Genomic DNA, 16,995 nt, shown 5'->3' with positions numbered 1-16,995 from the left:
CTTGTTCCCGAGCCAGCGGGGCACTTCATACACACCGTCGAATATTATTGTGGCGACTTATGTGTGTCCTTCAAGTTAGTAACTAAGTGTCATGCCCTCCCCAACATGTCCTACCGCGATGCATATTTTTCTAAGCGTTGCTTTTCTACCAGTGGAGTGGGGAATAGTGTTTGAAAGTCCGGTTAGGTTAGGTTATTGGGTGCCCAGGGGCTCTAACCGAGACCGAGACCGGTTAGGGTTCGTTCCCAGACCCAAAATAACCTAACTGGACCGAAGATAACCGATGAAAACCGGTTAGTTGCAGTTACTAACCGGTTAGGACCGAAAAAATAGAAAATCGATTAAAACGGCGTATATTTCTCATATTCCTTGCAGTAAACATTATTGCCATGCATCGTAGCTTTAAAACAAGCCCAAGAACGCTAAATTCGGTGAAGAATTGACAATTTTATAATAATATTCTTGAAAGCCTACTATTTTAGCCAATAATTTAGAGATTTGACCATAACTCTGTCAGATTTTTAGCGTTTCTCATGCTTTTAGATGCGTTTTGAAGGGGTAAAATAGGGTCGGTTGTAACCGGTCATAACCGGTTTTTTAACGGTTAGTTAACCGCAAAATAACCGGTTATTTCATTTCCAGAATTGACTAACCACTAACCGCGGTCCGGTTTTTTTGCGGTTAGGTCCGGTCTGGTCTTGGTTATTTTCCAGTTAATTAACCTAACTTCCACGCACTAGTGGGGAAGGAAACTGTTTGTGCCCTTGGGTTGTGCCGGGCGGTGGATTCTCCGATCCAGGCATTTGTTCAGACACTGTGTCAAGTGTGGCAATGCACTTGCCAAGGTGTCAAGAGGGCGAATCAGAGGTAAGCGCTCGACTACTAGTACATACATACCATCACTGGTTCAGAGATGAAATGTGTTGCATTGCTATGATACAAATATCATCGTCGAGTTTAAAGAAAGACGTGATGCGTAACGGACAAAGGTCAGAGAAGATCATCCATATACAGGAAGTACTGAGAGTGTCGTAATCCATGCCCAGTCAAAACCCCAGCGGTTGAGGTTGGCTGAGATCCGCTCAAATTGGCAAAAGCCGATTTCAGCAGATGTTCGGACTATAGCAGATGAGAATCTGTCTAAATCTGCTCACATCGTTTGTGTTCACAAGCAGTCCATAAACTCACCTGCTGAAATCAGTTGAGCTATGATAAAATATGCTGTAGAAAATCATTGGATTGAATGGGATCGGTTGAGATATGATAGTTCAATTGATAAGAAAACAATTTTTAACATTCAATTTGGTATGATACAAGCAGATTCCAGTGTATGTATAGTATAGTTGAACCAGTCGCGTTGGAGCCCCCAGCCCCAGCACACGCACGCCGTGCAACATAGACTGTTCCCCTGATTCCCTTCATGTCTTCCGAACTCGATTCCTTCATCATCACGTTCCCCCCCCCTCCTGCGTTTATTTCCCCGCTCCCTGCGTTTATCCCCCTGCTCCCTGCGTTCCTTATGTTGCAGAGCGAGTTCAGGTCGAAGATGTTTGGCTATGTATCGTTGTTGTCTGAGAGCGCAAAGAATACGCACATCAGCCTGAGCTCAACATTTGCAGAAATAAAACGTACCAAACAGTATTTGACGAAATCAGTGGCCTCAGATGATTGGTGGATGCATGGTCAGCTTTCTCGGGTGGTGGCCAGATACAGGAGCGGGCATTTGAGTTAGTGATAGAAGTCGTGGGAGACGGAAATTAGCCTGAGCCCAACATTTGCAGGAATGGGACGTACCATACAGTGTGTTTCGGTGAGCCTAGACGATTGTGGATATTTGAATGCGTGATCGGCCTTTCCTTGTGGTGGCCAGATAACGAAGCAGTCATTTGACTGAGCGATAGACATAGGGGAAGATGGAAGCAGGGATAACGTTAACGGAAAGCATGAAATTTTCTTTTATGTTCGCGATGGCGTGATGATGGCGTGGGAGAGCTTGCAGAGAGGATACCTCGCATAAGTCGTTGCACATGTGCACTACTTACACGAAGGGTTGTTGAAGAGAATACGATACAGACAGATATGAGTGTGCATGATCATAAGGTAAATCTATCTTTAGGCGCGGCGCGCTTTGCCAAGAATTTGTGACCAATATCAACCGATTTCGGCTGTTTGGATTGAATCAATTCACTTTCGTCAGATTTCATCCAATTTGAACCAGCGGGGTTTTCACTGGGATCCATGAACGACATCTATTCTCAAGTATTTAGACGAAATACAATCAGAAGTTCAAAAACTCACAAGTCGATATGTGGATTAGGTCGTCGAATCCGTGAGATCTTCCCAATCAGGAAGGCCGAAGCAGGAAGGCAGCTCCGACCAAAAAACTTGCCGACCTATTCTATAGCATCTTTCAGCTTCCTTCGCGCATATTACACAGAGGTCGGCCGCATGCTGCGCTTTATCCCATCTAGCCAACGCAAAGTTTACATCAGGAATTGGAACGCAAACTTTCAAGAGTAGCTTCAGTCGTGTTGCAGCGCAAAACTTGGGTCTCTTGCAAGAGGTGTGTGGAATTAATTTGTCATCCGCCAGCCATCCATAGGTGTTGCACACGGTGCCTCGAAGCAATTTCTCCCGTCCAAGAACTAGAATTTTTTGTACATCCGGCGGGGCAGTGGCCGTGGTTCCGTATTCCATCTCGTATGTTGAATATACCTTTTCCTGTTATGTATGAGTGAGTAAGTACGTCGCCTGTCCATCACAAGATCGTGCACCATTGAGTCCCCATTGTTGAAGAAAAATAAGTATGCCAAGGGCAAGATAGATTGAATTCCGGCTTCCTGAGCGAGAATGATGATATCCAGTGACATCGAGTCACCAGATTGCGCAAGTTTGGAAAATGGTTGGTCAGATATCAAGTCCCAGTCGGATAGATTTCTGGGAAATTCATATTGTAAACGAGTGACCGCCTCCTTCAAGAAGTGCTCCATGTCGTACTTCTTCCCAAGACGGAGCATTACTGCTATCAGGGAAATGGGCATGGGATCATCTGACCCATATACTCTACAAAAATGTCCTCATAAACATAAGCCAACCATATTTTTCGGGCAAAAAGGTCAGCGAACCTAAGGTTGTCATACATCAACGTTAGGAGGCCCTCCCAATCCTGAGAAGATTCTGAAACATGAACGATAGAACATCCTTCAATGACCGGTTCCTGATCTCCTGGTGGTTGGGGAACGGAAAACATATCACGAAAGATGCTCGATTGGCGCGATAGCATGCCTCGATGTACACGAAATTGTGTTTGCTCAGCTTGTATAACGACACTGCCGTCGTCGAACCAGATCTTCGAGTGTGTGATGAGGTCCGGATCCATGGTCGTTGGTAGTATCTGGTTATCTTGAGTACATGTTGTGTTGAGCGTCAATGAGTTCGAAATCAATCGAGATTACATAAATAATCGAAGTCCGAGTGATGATAAGTTCCAAGAGGTGTCAGATCCACCGATGGCGGACGTCAGATTCAACAATGACAAAGCAGGATCGGTGATTTCCGAAAAACGGCATTTCTACGGCATGGGCTTCCAGTGTTGTCTACAACCTCGAAAAAAAGTGGATATTACACCTCCGCTATTCTAAATCTTTTGGGTACTTATTCAACGGGTAAATCTGGACAGATTGGTAGTATTTCTATAAATATAGGCCAGTGTGTCCTTCAGGATAACATGAATCACTAGAATTAGCCCAACTTACTACTTGAAATGACTTGGAAAATGAAAGATATGACGAGTGAGTGTGGAACACATCCAAAGTGTTGTTAAAAGTAGGTAGTGGCTCTATAACCGAAGTGTAAGTAGGTGGGATTGGAAGAGTAATAAGTGCAATTGAAGAAGACAATAACAGGACTTTGGGCGAGGATGTTTGCGGCCTTCGTCTTCAAGGGGGTGTCAGGATTCGAATGCCGGACCAGAGGCTGGTAGGTAGGTCCAGCCGTCGGGCCTGAAAAAAAAAAATGGACATCACCCAAACTTCACCTAAAAATGAGGTTGAGCAGGTTCTGAGGAGGACCATACAACGTAATGAGCTTGTAGGAGAATATAAAGCACTCAAAACGGCTTGTTGTTCATTATTTTACCAAAAATTGATGATCAAGGTGTGTGATAACAACATTTCTCTCAAAATTGGCTTTGAAAGGCAAGGTAACGAAAGCCTGCCATTTTACACCTATATAGAACTCAACTATATCTAAAGAGGATTGAAATATATTCACAAGGATTCACAACATGCCCTGATTTTGGAACAACAGTAAACTGTGGTACAGGGGGGATCCAAAACCTGAATAAACGGCACCAGGAGGGAAATTATGTCGAAAATATCTACAGTGATGATGTCACTATTACCATATAGACCGGTGCCTGATTACGTAGTAGGTCGGTCAACCTCCCGCCACTGAGAAAAAAAATCGACCCTAGGTCTCTTTTTTTAATCCCGACACCCCCTTGTTCGTCTTCGCGGAGAATCTCCTTGCTCATCACGAATGGTAGTTGAGATGGCGCCCCGAATATGCATTGATCATGAATGGGAACATTGGTACATGCCTTGAAAGTTCGAAGCAGGGGAAATCTTGAAATCATACACACGAGCGCATGTTGAGAGGCCATGGTGCCATGTCTGGAACCAATTTTAAAAAGAATCAAAAATCAAAAACTCCATAACTTGTCCACCATAAATTATTCTATTTGAAGGAGTGACTTAGCTCAACGGAAAGATTTGATTGAAACTGGTAATATATGGTGAGGTCTCCAGTTCAATTGCTGCCAGCTGCAATTTCTTTTCTCAAAAATATATTTGCTCTGACTTCTTCTTACTCTCCTATTTACATTTTTATGCACCAAAAATCTCACACCACCACTTAGAAATTTATAAACACCAGAAAGTATGGATATAACTCAAACTAATAGATTGGGAAAGAATTCATGAGAATTGACATTTTTCCCTTCCACCTCTTCCTGCACATGCTTACATCTGATCCTCTCTTGCAGAATCAAAGCAGACCATGCACCTCCTTTTTCTTGAAGTAGAACTGGATAATCCTAGTAGTGGCTTTCCACTGTAAAATTTACCTTGTGCATTTTGGTCAAAAGAAATAAGAGAAATTCTCTGCTGAAGGCTCCTCTGGGTGTAAATTTGGAGGTTTTACTCAATATATATAACTATGCCTGAGGACATGGATGCCAAGAAAATTGATGCAATACCTGTTGTTGAGAGTGCAGACATATTTACTTTTCTCCAAATTTTCTTTCCCCAGGGCTATTAGTGATGTTGATTCCCCATGCTCTCATTATAAATGTATAAAAATGGTTCAAGAATTCTGCAGCATAGTTGAATCCTCTGCTAGATTTTTCTCCTTTTATCAATTCATTCTGCCACTTTGTTTAGTTAATTTATGGTAAAAAATTCTAGGTGCTCATGAATTTTATAGAAATTATTCTTACAATTGGCCTTTCCTGATAATCAAAGAGCCATAGCTTCAAAATTAGGATCATGAGTAGGTGAGAACGACACCATGGAGGGATACAGATGTTTCTTCCATTTGATTTTTTGTTTGTGACCTGACATTTCCTGCCTTGTGCTCTTCCTCAATATGAGTACCTCTGCAATGACCTATTTTTTAGTGCTACTTTGCATGTTCAACAATGGAAATTGGTGCAGTAACAGGCAAGATACATGTTGAGCATGCAGAATTAGTATTAGTAATCGTGTGACTCAAGCAAGGTGTCACACGTAAAAGATGCCTAATTCGTTCACAATAAGCCGGATATAGACATAAATTCTGAAATGGAAAGTAGGGTCTGATGGCACTACCGCTTTGAGAATTATGTCCAAATCGGGCATCTTTTTGGTTCCAGACATGGCACCATGGCCTGTTGACGGCCTTTTGCCTGAGTTTGCTGCTTGATTGCCTTGCTTACGTGGCTATCCCGTTTTGGGGGGGGGTAGGGGGACCCCCCTCCGTGGGAACGACGTCCGCGATCGGTGGATCTGACGCCTCTTGGTAAGTTCCGAGGGGAGAGTCGATGACTCTAACTCGATAAGCTCCAAATGAAATCAGGAAGCGTAGAGGCTGGGCCCGAAGCGTTCCAAAGCTGCATCAAAGTACTTAGAAGAAGTCGGCGCATCAACCTCTTTTGGGCATTAGCCGCTGTTCTCACGGCATGACGGCTTTGCTAAAACGCTTATTGATATTGCTACAGTTAATTTAATCAAATCATCTTATCAAAAAATAATCATATGGTTGTGTATGTCACTGCCAAAGTGGTAGACCTCAAGGAAGATTTTTGTTTTTCTATTTGAAAAATAAAGTGTAAACCAGGAACATAATAATTTCACCGATAACTTTCTAAAATTTAGGGCTTACATACATTTATTTATTCCTGCAAAATCGTTCATGATAATCCATCCAAACAAGCTAATAAAAAAACTATGTAGATGTTGTCTATCAAAACACAACATTATTCAATGTGATTTTTAGATTAGAAAAACGGAAAGCAACTAAGGAAACATCTGACAAAAGTGTACGAGTGACAAATGATTTACACGTGACCAGCGAAATATTGTATTAAATTTTCTAGTTAACTATTCCTGGCCGCAGGCCGCCGACGCTTGACAGCTCTCCGAAACGAAACTTGTCGGCGGGAGCATCTGACGAACGAAGCTTCCTTTGATGGGATCGAGTTAGAGGGATCGAGGGTGGACTCGGTAAGTTGCAGGCTCAAGTCCGCGGGTTGGTTCCTACACAGGCGAATAATTATTGGGTTCCCTTGATAGCTTTATAGGAACATTTCCTGACTTGTTCCTGAGGGGGGCACTTGATACACACCGTCTATTATTATTGTGGCGACCCCTGCCAGTTGTGCCCTTGGTAAATAAATAGGTAAGGAAGTATCCAGAGGTGTCATGCCCTCCCCAACATATCCTACCGCGACGCGTATTTTTCTAAGCGTGGCTTTTCTCTTTCGTGACCATAGATGTGTTATGTGTAGGTTCAACGAAGTTGCCTGTTCAGCAATTTCGTTCTTACTATGTAAAACACACCATTGAATATTATTGTGGCGACCTATGTGGTAGTTGTGTCCTTGTTAAATAAGTAACAGAAGTGTCTATGCCCTCCCCAACATATCCTACCGCGATGCATATTTTTCCAAGCGTCGTTTTTCCACCTGTGGAGCGGGAGAGGAAACTGTCTGTGCCCTTACGGGTAAACCAGGCGGTGGACTCTCCGATCCGGGCATTTGTTCAAATACCCGTGCGTCAAGCGTGCGGCACAGCGCCTCAAACAGCTTCCGCGCATCGTCCGCTGCAAACCCTCCTAACGTCATGGCCTTGATGAGAGACTTCATCTTTGGGGCGATTTGTGGAACCTAGGAGAAGATTAGTAAACTGCTTAAAAAGTAAGAGTTCAGAAACTAGCGTTGATGAGCATGTTATCAATCATCGTTCCGCATTCCTGTACATCTTTCTTAAATGGGCAATCGGAGAACAACGAGTTCCCGTCGGCGGGTGATGCTGGCGAAGACGAGTAATCCTTTCTCGAAGACACACGTTGGGCATTGGTAAAGTTCACAAAGTAGTACCGGACTGGAAATGCGGTTCGGTCAAAATACATGACCGGACTTTCGTGCAACTCGGAGGCTGGGGTTGATGGTGAGGTTGTGGTACGTCCGCTGCTGAGATCGACCATATAGGACGATGGCTCGGAGCATGAAAGACCAGCAATGCGATGTTCGTGGAGGAAGGTGAGCCCCTGCTCGACAGAGAATGGGTAAGACGTCAAAGACAACTTCGTACTGCACTTAACATACCTCAAGGATTTGTCTAAAAAAGTCGATATAGTTCGCTACGGTCCGCATTGGTGGTTGATCAAATTCCACGAGCGAGTCCATGCACAAGTACACGTCCTCGTCGCGCTCAACTGCGCGGAGGATGTGGGGGGCTGCGTTCCACGGGTCTTCTCTCATTTCTGGGTGGTTAATCTCAAGAAGGATGAGGAGTTCTTTGGACGAGCGTGGAAGGCATTTGATCAAGAGTCGCTGGGCAAGAGAGCCATCGGATATAGGTGCAGGATTCTCAAGCGGGTCATACACAACCTAGACGAGGGTCAGCGGGACGCTAGACGCTCAAGCGTGGTCAAGTTTGCGTACTAAATTTCGAGTTCCTGCGTGTTGGAAAGGATTGACCTTACTTTGCAGAAGAAATTCTACGATCTTATCGTAGTCTCTAAAGCCAATATTAACGGTCTTGGCAGTTCACGAAAGTCAAGTGGTTACTCACACAAATTCAGCCAAGAACCTTGCTGACGTCACGGATGATGTCGAGTGGGTTCGTGAGGAGTGTGAAGAGGACGCAGCACCTTTCGCAAGGATCGCCAGATCGTTCTCGGTGCATCCAGCGATTTCGCAGTCGATGCTATCACACCTTTGCATGCGTTGGAGGGGGTGTCCTATCTGACATGCTATATGTTCTTCCTCTAGGGTGGAATCACTTTTATCTGTGTCCGACTTTCCGTCGTCACTATCAGGTTCGTCCACAGCTTCGTCGTCGGAATGATTCGGTGATTCGTAGAGCGCGTCTCCGAAGTACCCAGAGCTTTGTGAATCCGGAAGTGGTGGGGTGGGGGACTCGGAAGAGTCTGAAGAGGAGGTCCGTGCTTTGTCGGAGGAAGGTAGAACAAACTGGACGCTCATGGCTGTCAAGAGAACCGTTATCCGTGGCTATCTCAGTTATAGTTCCGTTGATAATAATGTTGTCATAATCGGTTTCAGGCGGATCCATTCTACCATCCACCCTTTTTTGGAAGAATAAATATCTCCCTCATCATTGAGTCAACATTCCTGTTGTCAAAGAAATAAAACAATAAGAGAAAAGTGAGTGTCGTACCGGACCAATGTCAAGTATTTTTTTGGTGAGCGGTTGAGCTTGGATTTTGAAAATGAAGGAAGCAAAGAGTCACTGTGAGATCTGTGAGAGTCTAGACCAGTCACGTGTTGCTCGATATTTTCTTTCAAGCACCACCACCAACGACGCCGGCGCCGACGACGACGACGACGACGAGCAACAATGGAAGCATCGTCCGGCGTTGAATCGTCTTCATTCGATGTTTTCAACAGCCAACTTCAAGCTTCTGCACTGAAGGCAACCCGAAGTGCCGTAGGATTACCCGTCGACATCGCCTTCCACCGCTCCATCGACCCCGCCTTCGCTAAGGACGTCGATGCCTTCTCCTCACGCGTATTATTGCTAACGAACAAGCTATTGAATTTCGTTTCTACCGCGGACGAGTCGCAAAGAAGCAAGGGAAAAGGAAAAGCAAAGCTTCAAAACCAGGACGATGTTGTTGACAATTTTCATTCCCTTGTCGTGGACTCCATGGACCAACTACTGGAACGTACAGTGAGCCACCTGCCATGTTCATCATATCTCAAGTTTACAATTCATAGGACATCTGCTTGGATGAGTTCCTTGGTCGGCACAAACCTCCCGCCATCGCCATCAACCCTCCAATAGGAAAGACAGAAAAGCCCAGGGTATGTTTCGTTTTTCTGAGATCCACGAGTAAAGCCTACATGATATATAGAAGGAACCAAAACAACACACCTCACGGGGCTACTTGGACCCGGCTCTCCAACATGCATCGCACCTCCCCAAACCGCAAGTAAAATTCAAACGGAAACCCGACAACAGCGATGCACCGTGGTATCCGACCATTTCCCACAAATTCAACGCAAAGGTTCCCCTGGGGCACGTCTATCACGACGTTGGATCGGACGGTGTCGTGTGAGCATCATTTTCAAGTATCCTTTAGCTTACTTACATCTTGGGATCAGTGGGAATCATCCTTACCGTTACGAAATCTCCCATCTGAGCTACCCTCCATATCTTTTCAAGTCGTGCACGCCGCAACAGCCACCCTCTCTGGAAGAAACCAGCGCCATCTGGATATCCACACCAGATGAACTGCAAGCCATGCTCGCAAAACTCAAAAAAGCGACTGAGATCGCGGTGGACCTTGAGCACCACAGCTATCGCTCGTACACTGGCTTCCTATGCCTGATGCAAATAAGCGATCGGGAAAACGATTGGATCGTGGACCTGTTGGCGTTGAGGGATGAGATTGAGCAGCTGAACGAGATTTTCACCGATCCTAAGATCGTCAAGGTGCGTCGCTCGCTTATCCGTCGAATAACACAGCTAACGATCTGCAGGTTCTTCACGGGGCTGAGAGTGACGTAGTATGGCTTCAGCAAGACTTTAACGTCTACATCGTCAACCTATTCGATACATTCCATGCATCCAAACTTCTCGACTTCCCGCGCCACGGGCTAGCCAACCTCCTCGAGATGTACTGTGATTACATCCCAGACAAACGATATCAACTAGCGGACTGGCGGATACGACCTTTGCCCCAGGAAATGCTAGACTACGCGCGATCAGATACACATTTCCTCCTGTTTATCTACGACAACCTCCGCAATGCGCTCCTTGACCGTTCTCGGTCTCGGTCGTCGTCACCCTCGAGCTCCTCTCAAAAACCACAGCATGCACTCCTCACTCAAGTGCTGACACGTTCTGCGGAGACCTCTTTGCGGGTGTATGTCAAAGAGCCGTACGATGCTGCGGACGGATCAGGTCCTGGGGGATGGGATACCCTGGCCAAAAAGTGGAATAAAGGGGCTCTTATGGCCGGTGGGCCTGGAGTGGGTATCGGTGCCATGCAGAGGGAGGTCTATGTTCGTGTTCACGGTTGGAGGGAGCGTGTGGCGAGAGAAGAGGACGAAAGCACGCGGTATGTCGTTGTCCATCATGTTTCATTCTATCCTAAATTAACCTTTTGCGGTGTAGATACACGATGCCCAACCAATACCTTTTCCAACTTGCCGAGCAGCCTCCCGCTGATATGGCGGCGCTGTTGGGTGTTTTCAAGTCCTCTGTGCCAGCCCTTGTGAGAAGGAGAGCGAAGGAGTTGTTAGAGGTGATCAGGGAGGGCGTAAAACGGGGATTGGAGGGTAAGCAAGTTGCGAAGGTGGAAGAAGAACCAAGTAAGACAGGGAGCGAGGTTGTTGCACCAGATGCTGCAAGCAAGGAGAAGATGGACGTAGATTCGGTGCCTCCACAGGCTTCCTCGTCGCAATCGTTCTGGGGGAAGGGTAAGTCCTTTGGCATCATGAGGTATATGGGACGCCTTTCAACCCACTTTCACCATGGCAGGTCAACCTTCAACATCGTCAACATCTGTTCCCTTGGCTCCCAAGTCCTCCCTCTTTGGCTCCACGATACCTACCTCTCGCGTATCCCATGCTTCTTCATACACAACGTCAACCAGCGCCTTGTTTGGCAATATGCTCGGAAGGCCAGGTTCTGGGGTGAGCAGTCCACATTCTCAATGGCGTTCGTTTATCTGATGATCACCTAGCCTTCGTCACTGAAACAATCTTACTCTGAGTCCCCTCAATTCAAACAGCTTGTCGCAAGGATCAACAGTACCATGGTCATTGTGCCTTCTATGCCTACCGTAAGTTTTCGCTGTTCCTTGCTGATTACATGCTAACGACCACCCTCTTCTACTCACAGATTGCGGCTGATCCTACCCCATCAAGTAGCACAGGAGAAACCCAGGTCGAAGACATCGACATCCATGCGGCTTCGGGGATGCAGGTCGAGATTCCCTACGTTCCTGCAGCACAGCGCCTGACGACGATAGCACGGACCAAGGTGGAAGAGAAGGACACCATTGTCATGGTCGGTCAGCGGAAGCGGAAGCGGGCGAAGGGCGGTGGGAAAGCCAAGATGGAGGTGGAGGACTCGCCATCGCCATCTATCGACGGAAGCAAGGGAGTCTCAGAGACCAATGCGGAACAAGCTCCCTTTGATTTCTCTGCGGTCCCGAACATATTGGACGATAACCCCGATGCAGAGGATAGGAAGAAGAAGAAGAAGAGGCAGAAGAAACAAAATAAAGGTATGCTGTGAATGCTTTGTCTCGATTTTTTTGCTGACGGTAATATAGGCGGGACATTCTATGGTGACTTCCCAGCGCCTCCTAAAGCGCACAGTGAGCTGAAGAGTGGGAATCAGTCGTATACTTTCAAGTAGAATCCTCTGCCGCCTTCTTGATTAATTGGTCTGAACAGGATCTCCTTATGAAGCTGATAGTTTACGGGCTCTGAACGGTGTTCACGCACTTAAGACTGGGGTGGAAGATTCTTTCTCCCTTGGAAGGCTAAGTTCTAGCTCGTGGTGTTAGTCGCAGGACTCGAAGGTTAACCCATTGGACTCTGTGATTTGGCCAAATTCAAAAGTGTCAATCAACTCAAGAAAGTTCGGCAACGTTATTCCCCGCCTAATAATCTTCCATTGCCGTTGTGATATAACTCGTTAACATGGAAGCAGTCATTAGTACGGTTCCCCGCCAGCCTCTACCTGCGCACTAACGACGGTCTGACCAGCAGACACGTGTTGTCAAGATTTTACTTCTGTAACTACAGGTCTTTCGCGCACCGACAGCTTCCACAGTGTACAACGCAAACGAGCTGCGTGTTCTAGGTTTATAAAACACGAAAACTCTAACCCTTAAGCTCTTCCCAGTCCGGAAGGTCAAAGAAAGATGGAAGCATCTCCCACATTTTCTGCCTCCCATCCTGATGTATTTCTTTCGCATCCTCGCGACAACTCCGACACAATCCATCGGTCTTGACGTCTGACCATTTTTCGAGGCCCCGAGATACGTCAGGCATTGGCTTCCAGATACATCGACTTATTTCCAAGCAAGCTCTGGCGCACGCCATAGGATTTTCGCAGCGATCACTGATTTCTTCATCGTCCAGCCACCCCAGCGTGTGCTCAGCCTGCGCAATCAGTATCTTTTCTCGGCCCAGAATACAAGCTTTTTGAATGGAAAACGGCAGCCTTGCGACAGTACCGTCATCTCTTTGTTCACCGGACAACAGAGGGTCCTAAAACTAAAGGTTTACGACCAACGGGTTTGGGATGGGTGAATTGACTGACCAGATCCTGAACACATAGGTAATAAGCAGCTGGAAAAATTGACCAGACCCCACATTCCGTCGCGAGGTTGACAATGTCAAAGAGAATCCCTTTCTGCAAAACGATGTGGGTGTATTCAGGCGACATCACTTCCCAATTCTCAAGTGTGCTTGGAAATTCCGATTGCAATCGAGTGATAGCTTCATCATGGAGATGGTTGAGCTTATATTTCTTTCCGATACGCAGCATAGCCGCTACAACTGGAAAGCGCAATGCTCGACGCGCGTGATAGCCTCCTCTTTTGATTTTTATTAGCGGTTTAAGACACCACGAGATCAGGACCCACCCGTCGTACAAGGCTATGAGCGCCAACCGAATATCCTCCGCAGAGTCGGAAAGGGGAATAATAGGACATCCTTCTATCAAAGATTCATCGTGCGGCTGAGGCCCGTGAAAAATATCCCTAAAGACTGAGGAATGCCTAGCAAGCATGGTGCGGTGCACCCTGAACTGTGTAGATTCTGCCTGAAGAATGACGCTCCCATCGTCGAACCAGATATCCGATTGGATGGGGGATATAACGCCATTTGCGTCCTCTTCGTTAGAAGTCTTCCGCCGCTTTGTTGGTGGGGCGACGCCGTTCATGAGCGCTTTTAGATCTGGAGAAATTTGAAGGGCTCGAGGGGAACGAATAGAACGGTTGGCTTCTGGATGACACGCACATCCCTCGGCCTCGAGTTGGCAGCCTTGATTTAATTGCAACCCATCATGATGAGCGCCGTGACCTATACATGTGAGAACCGGACCCTGAACTAAAAAAAGACAAGTACTGGCAGATCTAGACCTTCATTTTTCAACACCACATCGTGCATTCTCGGGAAATACATATATTCAAGTCTGCCTTCTGAACGTAAAAAAAATGAACAAGAAAACAGAGCTCCGTGACATTGAAATTCTTTCCTAAATTGAAGCTTTAATGTAGGTATGATCATGACAGTATTTCGTCATAAGGGAGCGCGAGATAACAAGCGGAATGCGGTTAGGACAATTTTAGGTGGCATTGACGAGACGAAGAGAAAGAAAGAAAAAACTACAGATGAATGGGTGGTAAGAAGGAGTGGAGTACAAGAGAGGAGACACAATAAAAGAAAACGAGTGCCCATGACATCGCGACTACAAATCTCAACATGAAAATGGGAGAGTCAAAGGCAATGGTGACTCACAGCCTGTTGATTTGGAGTACACGTTTAAAGCCTGGGAGGTTGACTTCAAGTCCTGAATTGAGTTGCAAAAATGAGACTAAGAAAAATCAGATGTGCTCACCAGAGTCGAAATGTCTGCATGCGAAGTACCCGATTCAAGAGCAAAAACAACCAACCGCCGCTTCACCGTTGTCAGCGGTGCCACGTCCGGTGAGACGATGACCGAGACCTTCGAGAAGGCCCCCAGCAATCATCCAGGTGTGCAATCACGCATCTGCCTGCCCACGTCTCCATGAAGAAGCGACTTTCCACACCCGGATAACACCAGTACCCAGGATGCTTTAGGACATGTGTGGTGCAGAGATTGGTTGTGCTGCCAATCAAAGGGTACCGCCAAATGTAACGTGCTCGTGAAAGGACTAGCTGGGCCCTGAAGAATGCTTGTGAGGTGGCTGACGAAAGGACGATCGAAATAGAGCTCACAATAAGGGAATAGGCCCGCATAGTTGGAATCGCCACGCCCGAAGTAAAAATCGCCCTCGGAAAAATGCCACTGTAGATTAATGGTAAGGCAACGATGTAGGAAAGAAGGGTTGGCGACTCACCGATATTTGAAAGCACCGCGCGTCGACGAGGTCCAAACCGCCGCAAGAAAGACAAAGCCACTTAAGCACCATGTTGAAACCATGTCAACCTTCATCCAGTGGCAGTCCTGGCAGATAGTGTGTCACTCCGGCCCCCTGACGGGAGGGCCACGCCAGCACCCCAATACCTGGGTCGATTACACACACAGGCAAGGAATGCGGCTACTTTACTACGCTTAGGCTCGAGGCCACCACGCAATAGGAGATGTGACCGTGGCGATATCCGACTTGGCGACGGGAATGGGTGACTCGCCTAGACTGCAAGTCTGCAACGTGTTGGGGGCTTGAGCTGCGGTAGTGTTCGAGTTTGAGATGCTGTTAAGTTGGCGGGATGGCGTAAATCTGTTGGGATTGCGTATCGTTGGGCGTAGGTGGCTGACATAGAGAATTAGTGGGCCCGGAGACTGGCGAGGTAGCAAGGCGTACTAGGCGTGAGGAGTGGCTCGAGGAGGCGAACATTGCAAAGGCCCGATGGGAAGATAGAGGTGAAATACCAAAGGGGTTTTCTTAGTAGAGGAGGTCGATTTGATCAAGGCGGGAGCCAGTCAAGAGAGATGATGTGGTGGTTTGAGTATAAGCAGTGGATTAGATGGGTCAACAGCATTTATAGCCGCGTGCGTATTTGGTCGGGTGTGTACCAAATTTGGTCGCCAAACATACGCCTTGTCATTGCGTTGTCTGCAGTCCCCTCAATCAAAGGACCAAGCGCAAAATACTGCGTGATAAGTTCCTGTTGAAAGTTGTAAGAAATCCAATCCACACATTCTAAACGTCAAGGGCAATAACGTAGGTACAAAACCTGTTTATCCCAACAGGGAACTCTGCTCCAGCTCTCTGGTAGCCTCATTCTTCCTTCTTTGAAACGTACACCGCAATCTCTCCCAAAATTTCTTTAAACTCCACCCGTTAAGCGCCCAAAGCCCGTGCTTTCCATCGTAAATTCGGTCGCTGCGTATCCTATGCTCCGCGTCGACAACTACGAAAATGACGGCGAACGTGACGAAGAATGACGCTAGAGTCGTGCTGGCGGTGATCATGAACATGATAATCATTTGTAATTTCGCGGCTTGCTGAACAGAAGAACCTCCGAGAATGGCGCCCGTCATCATTCCGGGAATGGCAATAATTCCGAGTACACTGAGCAGTATGTGTCAGAAAAAGCGAAACAATACACCTGGGAAGAAAGGAACCTCATGCTATTGATTGAAGGGGTCAGGGCCAATCTCAGCGCCTCGATTATAATCGGCCGGCAGGCTTCCATTCTAGTAGCACCGAATGCCAAAAATATTTCTACTTTGTCTCGGTTTTCCCTGTAACGCTGGATGAGATTCAAGAGTCTAGACGTTGTGAAGGGTCTCGCACCTCAGTTCCTTGAGGAGATAGGAAACGGAGACGACAACACCGCTTATTGTGGCGCCGCAGAGCATTCCAACGATGGGAACTATAAAGCAAGTTGAGTTTTGAGTGAAAGAATACTACGGGGATACCTTACTGTATTGTATTGGAGTCCAGAAGGGATCTACGGACATTGCGAATTTCGTTCCGAGGATGGAAATGGGGATAGTTGAACCCAGCATAGCAAATAACACGGCAGGGAACTAAGGAGTGAATGAAGTTCTTTATTTTGTTCTTCCAAAACAAATAGTACGCACCATATGTTTGAAACGACGCTTTGATTTATTGACAACTAGGCTCGTCGTTAGCTGCGATGAGCTCACGCCTCATCTGAAGACTTGCCCGTCTCAAATGTCCCCAGAAAATTCAAAATGACTGCCAGAGAACTTTAAAACTCAGCGAAAAAGATCTGTAAATGCGTACGCACATGAAATGAGGGCAACAAGCCAGGGGTTATGCGTCTCGAACACTTTTTGCAGGAGTGTTGCCACAACGGCTAACTGGCCAACACACCTCAAAGCGGCGACCATCAACGACACACCTACTCCAAGGTGACATACTGTCGAGACGCCAACATTGAATACGATGAAAGTCATCGCCATTGCGACGTTCGCCCAGGACAAGTTTGCCTGCCCATGAATAGGCTCCTCGATGCCACCGACCTGCCAAGTGGTCAGGTTGGTCAGAGCAAACTGTGCTGAATGCATCGGT

General features: G+C 46.7%; 6 protein-coding genes across 6 annotated transcripts; 1 reads left to right on the top strand and 5 right to left on the bottom strand.

Annotated features, from left to right (window-relative positions):
• Positions 1-1,535: 1,535 nt before the first annotated feature.
• Positions 1,536-3,379, bottom strand: LACBIDRAFT_333017 (uncharacterized protein; the record flags this gene model as incomplete). The annotated part of the gene is made up of 7 exons (XM_001887536.1): positions 1,536-1,554; positions 1,795-1,890; positions 2,043-2,165; positions 2,299-2,393; positions 2,434-2,721; positions 2,775-3,063; positions 3,126-3,379. The coding sequence occupies 7 exons, from the start codon at positions 3,377-3,379 to the stop codon at positions 1,536-1,538; spliced, it is 1,164 nt and encodes a 387-aa protein (XP_001887571.1).
• A 2,899-nt stretch (positions 3,380-6,278) lies between these two features.
• Positions 6,279-8,746, bottom strand: LACBIDRAFT_333016 (uncharacterized protein; the record flags this gene model as incomplete). Its single annotated transcript, XM_001887535.1, has 9 exons — positions 6,279-6,348; positions 6,421-6,471; positions 6,714-6,794; positions 6,883-6,920; positions 7,259-7,423; positions 7,516-7,854; positions 7,904-8,149; positions 8,204-8,279; positions 8,334-8,746. 9 exons carry the CDS (start codon positions 8,744-8,746, stop codon positions 6,279-6,281), a joined length of 1,479 nt encoding a protein of 492 aa, XP_001887570.1.
• A 373-nt stretch (positions 8,747-9,119) lies between these two features.
• LACBIDRAFT_310543 (uncharacterized protein) lies at positions 9,120-12,152 on the top strand (the record flags this gene model as incomplete). The annotated part of the gene is made up of 10 exons (XM_001887595.1): positions 9,120-9,452; positions 9,500-9,586; positions 9,637-9,836; positions 9,887-10,217; positions 10,265-10,845; positions 10,902-11,206; positions 11,268-11,422; positions 11,473-11,571; positions 11,631-12,018; positions 12,067-12,152. The coding sequence occupies 10 exons, from the start codon at positions 9,120-9,122 to the stop codon at positions 12,150-12,152; spliced, it is 2,565 nt and encodes an 854-aa protein (XP_001887630.1).
• Positions 12,153-12,622: 470 nt separating this feature from the next.
• LACBIDRAFT_310542 (uncharacterized protein) lies at positions 12,623-13,688 on the bottom strand (the record flags this gene model as incomplete). Its single annotated transcript, XM_001887534.1, has 3 exons — positions 12,623-13,012; positions 13,065-13,341; positions 13,390-13,688. 3 exons carry the CDS (start codon positions 13,686-13,688, stop codon positions 12,623-12,625), a joined length of 966 nt encoding a protein of 321 aa, XP_001887569.1.
• Positions 13,689-14,047: 359 nt separating this feature from the next.
• LACBIDRAFT_310541 (uncharacterized protein) lies at positions 14,048-15,032 on the bottom strand (the record flags this gene model as incomplete). Its single annotated transcript, XM_001887533.1, has 4 exons — positions 14,851-15,032; positions 14,729-14,798; positions 14,367-14,675; positions 14,048-14,309 (listed from the first exon to the last, which is right to left on the bottom strand). The coding sequence occupies exon 4, from the start codon at positions 14,204-14,206 to the stop codon at positions 14,048-14,050; it is 159 nt and encodes a 52-aa protein (XP_001887568.1). The 5' UTR covers positions 14,207-14,309; positions 14,367-14,675; positions 14,729-14,798; positions 14,851-15,032.
• A 572-nt stretch (positions 15,033-15,604) lies between these two features.
• Positions 15,605-16,991, bottom strand: LACBIDRAFT_310538 (uncharacterized protein; the record flags this gene model as incomplete). Its single annotated transcript, XM_001887532.1, has 7 exons — positions 15,605-16,026; positions 16,080-16,199; positions 16,252-16,330; positions 16,382-16,487; positions 16,542-16,576; positions 16,627-16,659; positions 16,712-16,991. The coding sequence occupies 7 exons, from the start codon at positions 16,989-16,991 to the stop codon at positions 15,693-15,695; spliced, it is 987 nt and encodes a 328-aa protein (XP_001887567.1). The 3' UTR covers positions 15,605-15,692.
• Positions 16,992-16,995: the final 4 nt, after the last annotated feature.

Source organism: Laccaria bicolor, genomic scaffold (genome assembly GCF_000143565.1).
Source record: "Laccaria bicolor S238N-H82 LACBIscaffold_46 genomic scaffold, whole genome shotgun sequence".
Taxonomy (NCBI): Eukaryota; Fungi; Basidiomycota; class Agaricomycetes; order Agaricales; family Hydnangiaceae; genus Laccaria; species Laccaria bicolor.
Note: the sequence above shows the minus strand (reverse complement) of the source record. Positions and strands in the feature narration are given on the sequence as shown.